This window comes from Coloeus monedula (assembly GCF_965178545.1).
Source record: "Coloeus monedula genome assembly, chromosome: 2".
Lineage (NCBI taxonomy): Eukaryota > Metazoa > Chordata > Aves > Passeriformes > Corvidae > Coloeus > Coloeus monedula.
In genome coordinates, this window is record NC_138782.1 from 45,544,056 (window position 1) to 45,559,083 (window position 15,028).

The 15,028-nt window shown below is 45.5% G+C and overlaps 1 protein-coding gene across 1 annotated transcript; it reads left to right on the forward strand.

The window, feature by feature from the left end:
- Positions 1-4,397: 4,397 nt before the first annotated feature.
- AGT (angiotensinogen) lies at positions 4,398-10,316 on the forward strand (the record flags this gene model as incomplete). The annotated part of the gene is made up of 4 exons (XM_082276990.1): positions 4,398-5,208; positions 8,813-9,077; positions 9,530-9,674; positions 10,125-10,316. The coding sequence occupies exons 1-4, from the start codon at positions 4,419-4,421 to the stop codon at positions 10,314-10,316; spliced, it is 1,392 nt and encodes a 463-aa protein (XP_082133116.1). The 5' UTR covers positions 4,398-4,418.
- Between the last annotated feature and the right edge of the window lie 4,712 nt (positions 10,317-15,028).

Genomic DNA, 15,028 nt, shown 5'->3' on the forward strand with positions numbered 1-15,028 from the left:
CTGCAGCATGGCTTGGTCATGACCTTCAGGGGAGCTGGAAGCAGGAGATACCCAAACAGCAACATACTCTGGATGCTACAGCACAAAGGCATAATGATTTAAGAAAAAAAAAAATACAGTGGTTGAGGGGTTTGTGATTCGCCCTTTCAGTGTTTATTGTCCACAGCAAATATATAACTCTGACAGCTGTACTATATATTATTAGCACCACCTGTAGCTTATTAGCCAAAGCCAGTAATTCTTTTTAGTAAGGATACTTTTCAGAGTTTTACAAAACACAAGGTGCCCTTCCATGAAACAGCCTTTATTTTTGCGCCCTCAATACAGAGAGTATTGGGCTGGGTTTTCTTTTTACCTGTGTTCAAGCCTCATCTAGAGGGACACAGCAGACCAGCTCATAGGCTCGGCATGGTCTGGCTCTTTGTGCACACTGCTGATGCCTGTCTAGTGCCTCAGGTGGACCCACATGGGTGGTGGTGCAGGAGATAAAGATTTGGGCTGTGCTCACGTCCCACCCTTAGCTCCACTGGCCTCTAAGGGACCAGCTGTCTCCCCAGGTCTGCCTGTGGGAAGGACTCCCCAGGGTAGAGGGGAAAGAAGGGGGATGGCAACCGAAAACCTAACTTGATCTTTCGGCATTTAGCTGAGCGAAATGTATTTTTCATGGAGGAACTACTTCTCCCTTTGCTTGTATTCTTAGCTGGGCTAGAAGCATTTTAAAGCTGTCTGGAGATGGTGCAGATGCTCAGGGATTGTTCTGTGGGCAGATGCTTCCTCAACTGAGATGCTCAGGCAGCATGAGGACAAAACACCTTAAATATTTCAAGCTGTTTGTTTAAGCCTTCAGTGTGTGATAGCATGTTATACAAGCCTGGGCTCAGAACCACTTTTGGACCTCATTAGAGTGAAGGTAATCAGTTTGTTTAAATGAAAAGCAGAACTGCAGAGACAGAAATTTCTCATCTCTTTAGCATTAGGCACCTGGCACACAGCCCTTGGGCTGGCTGGACTCAGCTGTTCCTGTCTCCACCTTCATCTCCACCAGCTCCAGCTGCCCAGGTGCACTGAAAACATTCCCCTCTCTCAGCTCTCTCCTTGAACCCAACATGTAGCTGGGCACTGTGGTACAAATCATGCCTGACTGGCCCTCTAAAATCAAAGCACAGATGATAAATCAGCCCTACTCCTGTTAGAGCCATGGGATTTTAACTACTACGAATAACAGGGGCACTGAACAAGACCCAGTCTGATCAATTGCATTATCCCTGGTTTGATTCACTGTTTATTTGCTTAAATAGGAAGAAAGGGTACACCAAAGTTGAAAGATTGTTTCAAAAGCAGCAGAAAGATCTGCAAATCCCAACCCCTTTTCCCAAATAAGACTTGGGAGACTGAGACTGGGACGGATGAAGTCTTTGTGATCCAGCTCTGGCAACCTCACCTATCTGGCTTTCATCTTCTCTATTTCAACACGTTTTGTTCAAGAGGAGAAAGAACAAAGCCTTGACATTCTGAACAGATCAAGAGGGAAAGAAGGGGTAAAAACTGAGAGCTAAATCACTTTATTCCGCAGTAGCATACACACCTCACACACTGGTGTGTCCCCAGGCTGCAAGGTAGAGATTAAAGGCAATTTACCTGTGAAGACAAAAATCTGATCCAACCATACAACAAATATAAGTACAAAGACATCTGCATTCTTTCAGTCTGGCCCAAAATGAGGTATTTTCAGCTCCTATAATCAGTTATTCTGCATAGTAAAACGCCTGTGTCTGTCTTAGTAAATGTGTAACTGCAGGCTTCACAAGTGCGCTGGGTCTGGCTAAAGGTTGTGTATCCACCCGGGGAACTTTCTATGCAGCTGGTGTTAAGGCAGGTTCAGGTTTCATTGGGGCCTGCCTGGCCTGAGGTAACTTTTCTCGGCCCCCCAGGCTGTGATGTAAAGCAGCTTTGCGCAATGCCGCCGCAGCCGTGTAGAAAGGGCAGAATTCCGCCCGCAGTCCCACCGCCCCAGGGGGAGAGGTGTCGTGAGGAGCTCGCCTGAGGGACGACAGCATCGGAGGGACAACAAAGGGGGTCGCCCCCCAGGACAGAGGCGAGTAAGCACTCTGACTGGATTTGCTTTGAATGCTGCTCTTTCAACTCAGGTGTTCACGCTTTCCCAAAGGGCTCGGGGCTCTCTTCTTTGGCCAAATAAACCAGGCTGACTTTCCATAGATGGGGCTTAGGGTAAGTGCTTGGCAGTGAGAACTACTCCTCTTGCTTCTGGTCATGGAACAAAAGCTGACAGGGGGGCTCCGGCAGCCAGAGAGAAGTAACCACTGGGTGCCAATGGTGCCTAATGGCACAGCCTGCCTGGGTGGCACAGGGTCACCCTCCCTGCTGTGCAGGAAAGATTAAGTAATGCCTCAAAAGAATTGTATGATGGAGAGAACGGTGTGGGGAGGGCATTCCTTCTAATTTGTGGCTTTTTGGTTCATTTTCCTGAGCATCCCAATGGGAAAAATGCATTGAGTATTCTAGAAATCCACTAGCACAGTAGCTGGGCTAACTGTGAAAGTAAAGTTGGGAAGGCACCTCTCAAGATAATTTTTTAACCAGTCAGAAGCAATGAATAAGCTCTGTCATGCATGTCACATGCTACCAGCAGGTTTGGGGAGGTGAAGAGGGGCCAGGAGCAGAGGCGACAGCAGCACAACTGTGCTGCCCATACAGTAGTTTAGAGGATGAGGTGGGAGTTAATAGGGAAGAACAATCCTTGGGTGAAGGCACAGGGACAGATCCACAGCAGGTCCTCCCCTGCATGCCTCTGGGGAGCAAATATTTTCAGGCTTGACCTACAGGCATTCAGTACGAAGACACTTAGACATCCTGAGTGACCATCACAGCAACAGAAACTCCATTTGCAAACTCAGCAGTTAGATAGGAGCCTACAGCCTGGGAACGTAGATATCCATGTTAGCTGGCATATGTACTTAGCAAGATATGTCTAATTACCAAGCATCTGCACATCTCCATTTTTGTATGTGCAAGAGAGTGGTGATACTGGGATATTATTAGGTATTAAATACTTGGGGACCCCTCAGGGGAAAGAATATGGTTATGCATTGTAAATTAGGCTGGGAAGGGGCCGGGTCTTGAATAAATAGATTTAAACCCAAGCAATTCCACCCTGTGTAAAGTGTTGGTGAGACAGACATTGCTCTGTGTGCTCTCAAAAGGCTCAGGCTACCAGAATTGCAATACCTGACAGACTGGTGTGTCTCAAAAAGCCTTGGAGAAAGAGAGCAGGGCTTGGGTACTGCCAAGGCATTGACAGCATTTTGCCCATCCAATGAGCTCTGCAGAACTTGAAATGGGTGAAAGAGGGTGAACAAAGCTACAATGAACAAGGAATTACTAGAAGAATAAAAATGCAGCTCTGAATAACAGCATTTTGGCTGGTGATGTGCGTTACAGATGCATAATTTTCAACACATTTGGATTTCAAATACACAGATTAACAGTCATATACTAGAAATCCAAGAAAGGTGTACAGCAGAATTACCAAAAAGCTGGATATAGGAAAAGAGAGAATTCTAAATACATAAAATTTGTCAGTGGGTATACATGTGTGTGTTTGTGTATCCATGACATTCTCATTCCCAATATGCATGACATCTTTTGTAAAACAAGAGCAGCAGGTGGTTTTTTAACTCAGGAGAAGACTGCCTGAAAACCAAAGTAAAACCCAGCCTAACCCTTCTAATTATGTATTCAGATATTGAAGGTTTCAGTGTGAGCACATTTATATAAGGGAGCCTGGAGTGTGTTTGCCTAGAAGCTAGAATAAATGTTTGCACTGGGCTATGAAAAGATACCATGCTCTGCTAGTGCCAAGTATTTTGCTGACTAGACATACAAAGCAGGATCATTCCATGTCTGGACCTTAAGAGAACTGGTTTCCAAACCCACTTCCTGCATAACAGCAGGCAAATTGCTTAGCCTGTCCGTGTGTCAGCAAGGCTCAGTGCAGCAGTTTGCAGAGATGGCTCTGACCAGGTCCCAGGAACAAATGGTGTTGCATTTGTTGCAAACCAAGGTTTTGCAGAAGTTGCATGCTCTAGGTTTGCAGGCATAACCAGCATCCACAACCTTTCCCATGCTAAATCCTTAGAGTACTGCAGTGGGTAATGGAGTCACATCCGTTTTACAATTTCCCACCTGCTGCCATTGGAACTGGTATCTGTCTCATCCTGGGCTTTTGAGGGGGCAGAGTCAGACCAAACACCACTAAATGCTGAAGTTCCCACCTTTGTAATGCCAATGCAGCAGTAGCACCTCACTCTGTGATTAAGAAAACTGTACTTAAAACAGGCTGACCAGTCTCCTTTCCTCATTTCTTCTTTCAGCAGACACCGTGGAGGCAATTTTCCAACATGAATCTGGCAGCAGATCTTCTCTGTTTGTTGGCTTGTCTTACCGTGGTGACTTGTGACCGGGTCTATGTCCATCCTTTCAATTTGTTTTCTTTCAAAGAGAGTGACTGCGACAAGCTGGAAAAATTGGTTCAGGAGGCAAACACCATTGTCCCTGTCTCCATTGAGTCCCAAACCACACCTGAGTATGAAGGTGACGTGAATGACAACAACAAGCTGGAAGCCCCAAGCCTCAATGCCTGGGGGAAGGAGGAACGGGGCTACCTGAGGGACTTGGTGTACGTCCTGGGTATGCGGTTTTACAGCACACTGCAAAAAGCACAGAGGGGCCAAAATGTGCTCCTGTCCCCAACCAGCCTCTACAGCTTCTTGGTGTCTTTCTACCTGGGCGCCTCAAACCAGACAGCACTTGATTTGCAGGGTTTTCTGGGATTTGTTCCCCCCTCTGGAAACCCTGACTGCACTTACACGGCAGTTGGAAATAATTTACTTTCCAGCCTGAGGACGATCGAAAGGCTTGCGAACAGCGGGGATGAGGAGCTGCTCTTCTCCAAGACACTGAGCCTGTTCTCTGCCCCTGGCATACCCCTATTCCAGCTGTTCATGGAGCACTTGCTCCTCAGTGCTGATGCATTCTACACCCGAGCTGTTGACTTTACAAATCCAGGCAAGGCAGCAAAACAAATAAATGCCTTTTTGGAGGCCAAAAGCCAGGGACAAAGCAAGTGCTTACTGGCAGACATCGACCCAGCCGCCGACCTGCTGTTTGCAGTGGATGTCCGCTTGGCAGGTATGAGGCAGCACTGCTCATTTTGGGAACAGGCATGGGGAAGGATGGGCAGTAAGGAAGGAAGCAAGGTCATGCCTGGCCAGTGGGGAAAGGGAAGGACTCAGATAAAAGGCTGGACCTCTGCTCCCCACCACTGTGCCAGGGGTCCTGCCTGCACTCTGCCATGAGCCAGTAAGGGCAACTGGGAAGGAGGAGCGGGGGGGATGGCATCCAAGAAATTTTCCTCATCCAGGACACTAAGGATTAGGAAAGGTGCGGGAAGGTGCATGAGAAAGAATTGCGCAGCATTTCTGGCAACAAAGGAACTAAAAGTCAAGAGGGGCCTCCAGCAAGGTTGATCTGGGTGTAGCTTTAAAGAAAGCCAAAGTAGCTGGGAGTAGCAGGCCAGAGGTACAGATACAAAAAAGGCTAAAAAATATAATGGGCATGACTCCTCCAGTGGCTATTAAACACAGAAGTCTGGAGGCAACATCTGGCTCAGGAAGCAATCAAACAGTTGCTTTATCAGTTATGGAAGCAGGGCAGCTTCTACAAACCTAGAAGAAACAAGGCAATTATTTTCATTGACGCTTCATTGCCTAGAGTCATTCCATGCTGCTGGCCCAGAAATCCCCCTGCACTGCAACTGAGCCTTCTCTTCTGAGTGTAGCCACTTTCCTAGATCCTCATCACTGAATGTAATACAAAGACTGCACACTTCAGACAGCTTGCCTACCTGTAACAGTATTTCAGAAAACTTGCAGTGAGCCCTAAGTTCCTGAGTGGGCCTCTACTGCGAAAGGTGGAGTTGTGCTGCCCAGAAAAACTTTTTGTGCCTCCATCTTCCCACCTCAAAATTGGATGTCAAGTTTTCTTTGCCTTTCATGGGTGCTGTCATTCTCTCAGCAAGCTGTGTGCATCAGCTTTCTCTTCATTGCAAGGTCTACCACAGATACGATATTACAAAAGTAATCGTGTTACAGACTTGAGCATGGTCACAAGAGCAGATTTTTCCTTTAATAGAACCATTTTTTCCTCTTCTCCTGTATTGCAAACTTGTAATTTGTATAAGCTTAGAAACACATGCTCAAGGGTCTGCCTCACTGGGTCAACTCTACTGCCTCCTCTCTCACAGAAGGTGCATTTGAAATGTTGTAGTCTCCACATGTGGGATGGACAAAATTGGCTCAAGAACAAATGAATTACATAAGCAACTCTCTTCTAATAAACACAGAACATGACTTTAGCATTTGCTTTGCCATTTGGTTGTGAAGGGGCATCCATGGCAGCTGATGCTGTCATGCTCCTTGTCTGTCCCTACAGCTGCAAAATGCAAAAAGTACATTTTTTGCTCTGGAGCATGTTATATATGCTCTGAGATGCTATTAACCGCCATAGCATTGCTAAAGTGACATTAATCAATACAAAACAACAGCTAAATGTTCCCATGGTCTCAAGTGTTGTTCATTTGCACACAGTTTTTTTCACATTTGTACACTTGCTGCCAAGCAGGGTCTGCCATTTAGAATTCAATGCAGAACATCAGGTGCAAGTTTCACTGATAGACGTAGTATTTAGTTCTTCGGGGTCTTTTTTTAGTTGCGAAATAATTACAAAATGTATGAAAATAGCACTGTGGGACTGCACAATCTTAAGCACCCCCCTGGTTAAACTCTCTTGAACAGACAACTCGTACCAACTTCATTTTTAACTAGAAATTTGTTAGGATGTTTTTTGCTTTTGTTTGCTTGTTTTGGGGTTTTGTTTGTTTGTTTTTTAAGTAAAAACTTTCCACAGAAAGTCATGCTCTCAGTAAGTTTGTCAGGCTGGCATAAAGCCTGTATTATAGAACATGGAGATCATCACCTGAAGCAGAGGAATACACCATTTATTTCCTGCACTCCCAAGTCAGTACTGCAAACTACTATTTTACCCTCCCAGGCTATGTCTTTGCTCTGTGACTGACACCATTTTTCACCTCAGTCATACTGTAGACAGTGGTTTCTTTCCTAACCCAGTGGGGTGCCAAACCTACAACTTCTGCGTCCTGATGTGAGAGATGTCCATGTAAGAAGCCACTTCTTCCAGTGTGTCAGCTCTCACCTTCTATAGATGGAAATAGCCATATTAGGGCCTTTCAGGAGAGTACATACCCAGTTACGTGTCTGAGGGCACACCCTCACCTAGCAGGGAGCCATTTCCAACACTGGGCTGCTGATTTGATACTGTTCACAACTGGCACAGTATTAATGGACTCACTCCCAAAGTCAGTAGCAGAGCTTTGAAATTTTGCAGTATTTTCACAAGAATATTTAAAAGCAATTACTACCCCATCTTGTTACATCTGGCTACCTGCAGGCTCTGTGCTTTTTCCTTCTTACAGTCTTGACTTCTGCAAATTCTGGTTATACAGACCCTGTGAAAGTGGCTCCTTTCTGCTTGCATTCCTTATTCTTACAAAAGAAAAAGGTGAACAACTCTACTTCCTTTTTCTTAGTTTGGTTACACCTTCCCCATCTCCTAACTGCCGCTTCTTTTGGTGAAGTTAGAGTAGGTGAAAGTGCCTAAATGCTTTTTTAACGCAAGCCCATTCAAAAGGCAAGTGTTCATATGCTAAAAAACCACTTACTGCAGATTAAATATGTTAGGATCTAGCATTTAACTGGATTTAATGGAGGAAAGAGTAGTTAACAGTACATCTAGACCAGCTTCTATTTTAAATTAATATACCAATAGTAATTAATTTAATGTAAGGAGCTGCTTTCTTTACTACAGAATATACATCTGTTTTCCTAATTCTGTAATTCCACTAAACAATTTCAAGATTTCTGATCTCTGCCCTTCTCACTGAGGGCAGTAGTTTCTTTAATGCTAACAGGATTATCTGTCCAACTGGGCAGCAGCACGGATCTATGGCAGTGAGAAGATAACATGTTGAAATGCAAAGCTGCACAGAAGCAGTGGGAGGTGAGAGCAAGGATTCTCATAGTTGTGAACTGGGAAAGAAATTTATTTTAAGGTCTAGGAACTGTTCAAGTATGTCCTTTTTAACCTCCTTGGCTCAACCAACACTTCAGTGTTGTGCTTACAACCTTCCCCATTGCTTTGGTTTGTAAGATGGTAAAAAGGGTGAGACCTCAGGCAGAGCTTGTGCTGCCTTCCCTCTCCTGAGCCCACCCAGCTGCCTGAGAGTGCTCCTGCAGCAAGGGCTGGCCCTGATGGATGTGCTTCCAAACATGCCATCACCACACTCAAGGGAAAGAGAGGAAATCAAGCAGACCCTCTGCACAGGCCTGTGAGCCCCTGGGGACTATGTGGCAGCCTGGGAGGAAGCAGGCAACCAAGCAAGCAGGGACACTTTCTGTCCTCAGGAAAGGCCACAAAGCCAACAGAAATACAGCAGCTTTGGTCACAGTCCTGATGGTTGTGGTCCCTGTGCTGTGAGCTGGTACCACCAGAAGGCAGATTAAAGGGGGGATATGTTTGCAGTAGCTAAATGTGATTTTATACACGCAGTCCTTCTCTAAGGCACAGTGTGTTGTTCTTAAAAAGACCGGCTAAGGGGCAGAGGGGAGTAGGGAAAAGAGAGAAGAATCAATTCCTCCTTTCTCAATCTGTTTTTCAGTGAATTTTAAGCAAGCCTTCCTGCTCAAAGAGCCTCAGGAGTTCTGGGTGGATTCAAACAAAAAGGTCTTGGTCCCTATGTTGTCTATCACGGGGACGTTCAAGTACAAAACTGATGCCAGTGGGGCTTTTTCTGTGGTGGAAGTCCCCATCAGCAAGACGGCGCTGCTGGTGCTGCTGCAGCCCATCAATGGCACTGACCTGGAGCACGTGGAGTCTGAGCTGACATGGCAGTCCTCAGCCTGGCTCCAGCAGCTGTCCCCAAGGTAGGGAAGGGGCACATGCACCCTCCCATAGGGAGGGAGGGGATGGGGTGAGCCACACAGGCCTGCCTGCTCACCTGGGGTCGGATCCAGCCAAGGAGGCTTTATTACCAAGCACAAAGAGAAACCCCCTGCACAGCCAGGGGGCTCACTTCAAAGGAGCTCAACTTTGGTGGGATCAGCTTTTTATCTGGGGGTATTTCAAGGAAATGAGCAAGTCCCTTTGCATCCCACCCATGAAGTGGGATGATCTGGGGTTTAGCAGCAGACCCAGGGTGAAGTCTGGGTCAGTTCACACTTGGAAACAGTAACAGGCACCCACTGTGTTTGTGCCCCCACACCAAGCACTTGTTGCAGCTGTTTTCACACGCCCATTCCCCAGGACTGCCCAGCCACGATGTTTTCACAGTGGAGAACAAGCACTCACTTGCCTCTCTCTCTCCATCTCTCTGCAGAGAAATTAAATTAACGCTGCCGGCATTGACACTTGAAGACAGCTCTGATTTACAGGAGCTTCTTGCAGATATGGAACTGCCAGCACTGCTGGGGAAGGGCGCAGATTTCAGTAAGATAAGCAACGCCAGTATAACAGTTGGAAAGGTACAATATTATCACCGGCATTCAAAAAAAATCATGCTTCCTGCAGAGTTTCAGCCTCTTAAACTGAATAAATTTACCTAGAACAAAGCAGTTAGAACCATGTGGGGGACTGAGTATTACATACAGTGTATGTTTTGGATTTAGAAGGAGAATAATGTTGATAACACAACAGTTTCAGTTGTTGCCAAGTTGTGGGAGGAATGAGTGAGCAGCCGTGTGGCACTCAGCTGCTGGCTGGGGTTAAACCATGACACAAAGGTAACATGATTACAGACCAGCCCAGTGTAAAAGCAGTTATACAGCTTTTGCATGTTATGGACAAGTACTCCCAACACTTTTTTTAAACATCTGTGGAGTACAATGTGCTTTATTATTTACTCAGACTCTCATTTGTCCCATCATGATCATGCTCTGATGACTCCAGAGTTACCCATACGTTTTTCCTTTCAGGTAATAAATAAAGCCTTTTTCAAACTGGCCAGTGATGGAACAGATCAGCCAGAAGAGCCCGCAGCACAGAAGGAAGATGGGGCGTACGTGGATGTAACACTGAACAAGCCATTCCTTTTTGCTGTTTTCGAAAAGCAGTCAAGAGCAATGCTTTTTCTTGGCAGAGTAGTAAACCCTCTGCATGAGGATTAAATGCAAACACAGAGGATAAGAAAGGAGTGGAATGATGCACATTTCCCATCACCTTCTTCTTATTCATCAGATACTTTTGTGATGTTGTTGAGTGCTCTACTTAGCTTTGAGATGAAGCAGTTAGCGTTTGAAATACAGCTTTTTGAAAGCTAACACCTTGCAACATTTCATCCTTGTTCATTTATTTCATGTGAGGTGACTGACATCCTTCCTCCAGCTTCCATTTATTGTCTCCCTTTTGCTCCTAGTTCCCTTTTTGGATGCCGCAGGGCAGGGCAGGGTTTTGATGCAAGGCATCACCTTGAAAAAAACAGATATATAAGCAGCATTTACTATAGAAAAGAACCTCTTCATTCTTTAAAAAGATTTTTTAATTGTATGGTCAGTTTTGCAAGAGAGACCCCCTTTTACATTGCAGTGAAGATTTTACAACTATCCACAGAGATTTCTAGCTTCATCAGCAACATTTCCTTTCAAAATGCTGCCAACAGCACAGGAAAGCTTCGCTTGTCCCACTTTGACAAGAATTTTTGCCTTGGAAGCAAAAACATGCTTAGAGGAAGTTTCTTCTTTCTGCAGCCCAGATGGATGTGTTCACTTCTTAACTCTATGGAAATGCTAAAAATAGGGTTTAGTAGTACTAATGAACTGTGATGGATAAATTCTCAGTGTGACAGAATTATCTGATTTTTTTAGGGAAAAAAAACCAAACCACAAGGTCTACTATTCCAATACAATTCAATTTCTTGGATTACTTTATAACCTGTGAGGCATTCCTTACAGCCTTATAGTAAAGAAGGACATTACTGGTTAGAGTCCAGTTCTGTAAACTTTAACATCCAAACCATATGTTCTTTAAAAATAGCATTAATGGCAACAATATATATTAGTATAAATAGTGGATGTGGTGCTGCTTCTTGAGAATAAAATGATTACAGCAGTCCAGTCCAACTCTTAACAGAGTCATAAAAATTTGGATCATTAAAGTGGAACAACAGATTATTAGATGACTGTTGAATTAGGAAGTGAGGAATTGGGAAACAAACCTTGGTACTAAGGAAAGCCTGGAACAAGGATTTCCACGTCCCATCTCTTGATTTATTGTTAGCACTGATGGCACTTAGGAAATAACTGGAAGCCTCTTTGGCATATCATGTGAGACATATCCTACAGCGCACAGCAGCTCATTATCATCCACAGTGGTCGAAATGTGTATCTAATCTAAATGCACTAATGCCAGCAGCTTGCTATCAGTGACGTTGATATGTGACACATCCTTGTAGTTTAATGGAAAATGCCATAACACTACAAATAAAATAACCCTCAAGAATATTAGCCTACAGCATCCATGTATTTATCCATTTATATTGTATGTATTCCAGATGCTCTAACATCTAAATACTGTACTTGTTTATATACAGAAGTAATTAAGTATGAATATGCAGAGTGGAAAGACACAAATAAACCCACTTCCAAGTTTCTTTGCGACAGTTCAGTTGGGCTTTTGTCCATAAATAAGTTCAGGCTTCTGAAATCTGCTCCGAATCAGATTTATGTCTTTAAGACAGTAAGTTGCATATTATTAAGCACTACAGCCAATGGCATAGCTGTAAGAATGAAAGCGGCAGCTTCATAATAATTCAAATGTTATCCCATTTACTTGTTGAAGTCAGAAGGTAGCATTAGCTACAAATGAAATTTCAGATAATGAAATGTTACATTTTTATGAAGAAGGTGGAAAATAAGGAAGGGAGCCCCGGGATGCACTGACAGAAAGTTCAGGGGAAAATGCCCTTATCCACAGACAGGGGATCCATGCTCTGGGACTCCATATACACATAATACCCTGTTTAGCGGGTAAAGGAAGAAAAACAAAAAACCAAACCCAGTAAAAGCCGCATGCGGGTAAGGCTGGTGCCAGGGAGAACAGTGTGGAGAGAGCAATGCTGGGGCAGTGCCGCCCTGGCCTTGGCGTGCCTTTTGCAGCTGCAGCGTCCCTGGAGCTCTGGGCTTTGCGGTTTTCTCAACCCTAACCCTAAGTATAACCCTAACCCTAGGCGGAGCATTAAAAGCCACATGGGGGTAAGGCTGGTGCCAAGGAAAAAGTGTGGCGGAAGCAATGCTGGGGCAGTGCCGCGCTGGCCTTGACATGTGTCCTGTTCCGCTGTATAAAGGGAGTCGGGGAGGATTCTTTCTGATAGATTTCTCGGACGAAAATAAAGCGCAAACGCGGCAATATTGTATCTGAGAACTATTTATTGACAGGAAAAGGGTAAGTATTACTAAAGGGAGGTAGAAAAAGGAGGAGAGAGGAAAAAAGAGAGGGAAAGGAACAGAAGACAGGGACAGGGATACCACAGGAATTCCGAGCCCTTTGTCGGCGTCAGCTCAGCAGGCGGAGCGTGTGTGCTGCGAGCCGCGGTGCATCTGCGTCCGTCTCGCGGCGGGCTGGGCGCGATGTCCGAACAGGAGCCGGCTGCGTGTCCCTTCCGTCGGCAGAGAACTGGTTGCTGTGGTTACGGGCGTGCTCCGGACTCTCAGAGTCCGGGCGCAGCTGCTGCAAGGTGGGTGCTGCGGGGTCGGCTCTGGGTTCCTTACGCGGCGGTCGCGGCTCTGGCTGCGCCCGGCAAACGCGGCGTCCGCCCCGTCGGGAAGGCAGCGGAGCACCAGGTCTTCGCGGTGACGGGCTAATTCACAGAAATGGCAAAGCAGGGCGAAACAGGTACAGGCAGGAAAGCAGGGCCACAGGGAAGAAAAAACGAAGGGGGGAAGGGGGCGGGGCTGGCCCTACAGGCGAGCCCCCCAACCTCCAAAAAACCCAAAAGCAAAATGGCTCTCGTTTTGTTGCAGTTAACTGTTTTCTGTGTGCTAAGGCACCTCCCACAAACCAATTTCGCAGCCTTCAATCCGGGCTTTATCCCACAGGCTGAGCGTGGAGGGTTTTTTTGCCCTGATGGGTTGCTAGAAGAACCTTCCCCGGGACAGGGTTGCCACTACATGTACAGCCTTTCTAGGAAAAACATGTGTTGAGGCATTAAAAAAAAGTAAGATCGGTTCCTCTCAACATGCCTTTTAGAGCTGCAGTGTCCCTGGAGCTGTGGGCTTTGTGGTATCCTCAGCCCTAACCCTAACCCTAGGCAGACCATTAAAAGCGGCATGGGATTAAGGCTGGTGCCAAGGAGAAAATTATGGAGGAAGCAGTGTTGGGGCAGTGTTGGCCTTTGCATGTCTTTTGCGGCTGCAGTGTCCCTGGAGCTGTGGGCTTTGTGGTTTTCTCAACCCTAACCTTAGCCCTAACCCTAACCCCAACCCTAGGCGGAGCAGTAAAAGCCACATGGGGGTAAGACTGGTTCCAAGGAAAAAGTGTGTGGGGAGCAATGTTTAGGCCACTGTCATGCTGGCCTTGGCCTGCCTTTTGGAGTTGCAGTGTCCCTGGAGTTCTGGGCTTTGTGGTTTCCTCAGCGCTAATCCTAACCCTAGGCGGAGTAGTAAAAGTCGCATAGGGGTAATGCTGGTTCAGAGGAGAAAAGTCTGGAAGGAGCAATGTTGGTGCAGTGCTGCACTGGCCTGCCTTTTGTAGCAGCAGTGTCCCTGGAGCTCTGGACTACCAAAGACTCTCTTCAGAATAGAAATTTTTTGGTGGAGAGCACCTCTCCATTGACACCCTGGAGAAGAAAAAGAAGAAGGAAGGGGCAGAGATAGGGAACTAAAAACATTATTCCCAGAATAAGGACTGCAAAGAGAGAAGTGCTGGAGCAAATGCTACAATACCAACAACCTAAGCTATCTGTACAGGTACCCATTCTCCTAAATATTCAAATGTAGAAACACAACCAACCAACCAACCAACCACCCCCCCCCCCATCCCAAACCCCAGCTAAGTCTTTCTGCTTCCCCAGGAAAGTATACTCTTCTGAGACTTTGTTTCTGATATCAGTTTTACATGTAAAATTTTTACAGCATATTGTACTCTTCACTCTCTTCTAATTTCACTGAATTCCTCTGTCAGGCACACCGTGATGCACGTTCCAAGCATTCTAGACACCACTCACATACTTAGCTCCCAAATGCAGTCTACAGCCTAACAATCTAGTGAATGAAGCACCTAAACGCGGGGTCTAAAAGGTGGGAGATTTGGAGAAAGAGAACTAAGGCATGGATGAGCTTTTTGCATTTCATCAAACAGCACAGTTCATCCCTGAGCATAGCTGACAATTTACTGACAGTTTAAACACCAAAAAATTTTTAAAAGTCTATGCAGTTTGCTTCCTCATCCCTCCAGTTCAACGTTGAAAATACAACAGTTGATGAAACAAGGAGAGTAAATATTCCTCAAGCAGTCCAGCCAAATACTGCTAGTTATCTTTAGATGATGAGGTTAGAACAGTCTAGTCCACTTCTGGTATAACCTACCAAGTGAGAACTCAAGAGGAGAACATGACACTGCTCTTTCCCTCCTCGATATTGTACAAAACCTCTTCCAGCTGAATTCCTTCCAAGATTAGAAAAGCATAGCAAGTTTTCTAAAGGTCCTAGAATGGAAGAAGAAAAAGGCACAAAATCAAAACTGCATTACTGTTATGAAGTGAAATGCATTTTAAAAATTACCTAAGGAATAGAAGAAATAGGATTAGTAGCAGAAGACATCTCCATTGGAACACACTTACGTGGTAGATCCTCTGCTCGTTACTGATCCAGTGTTTGAAAATGCT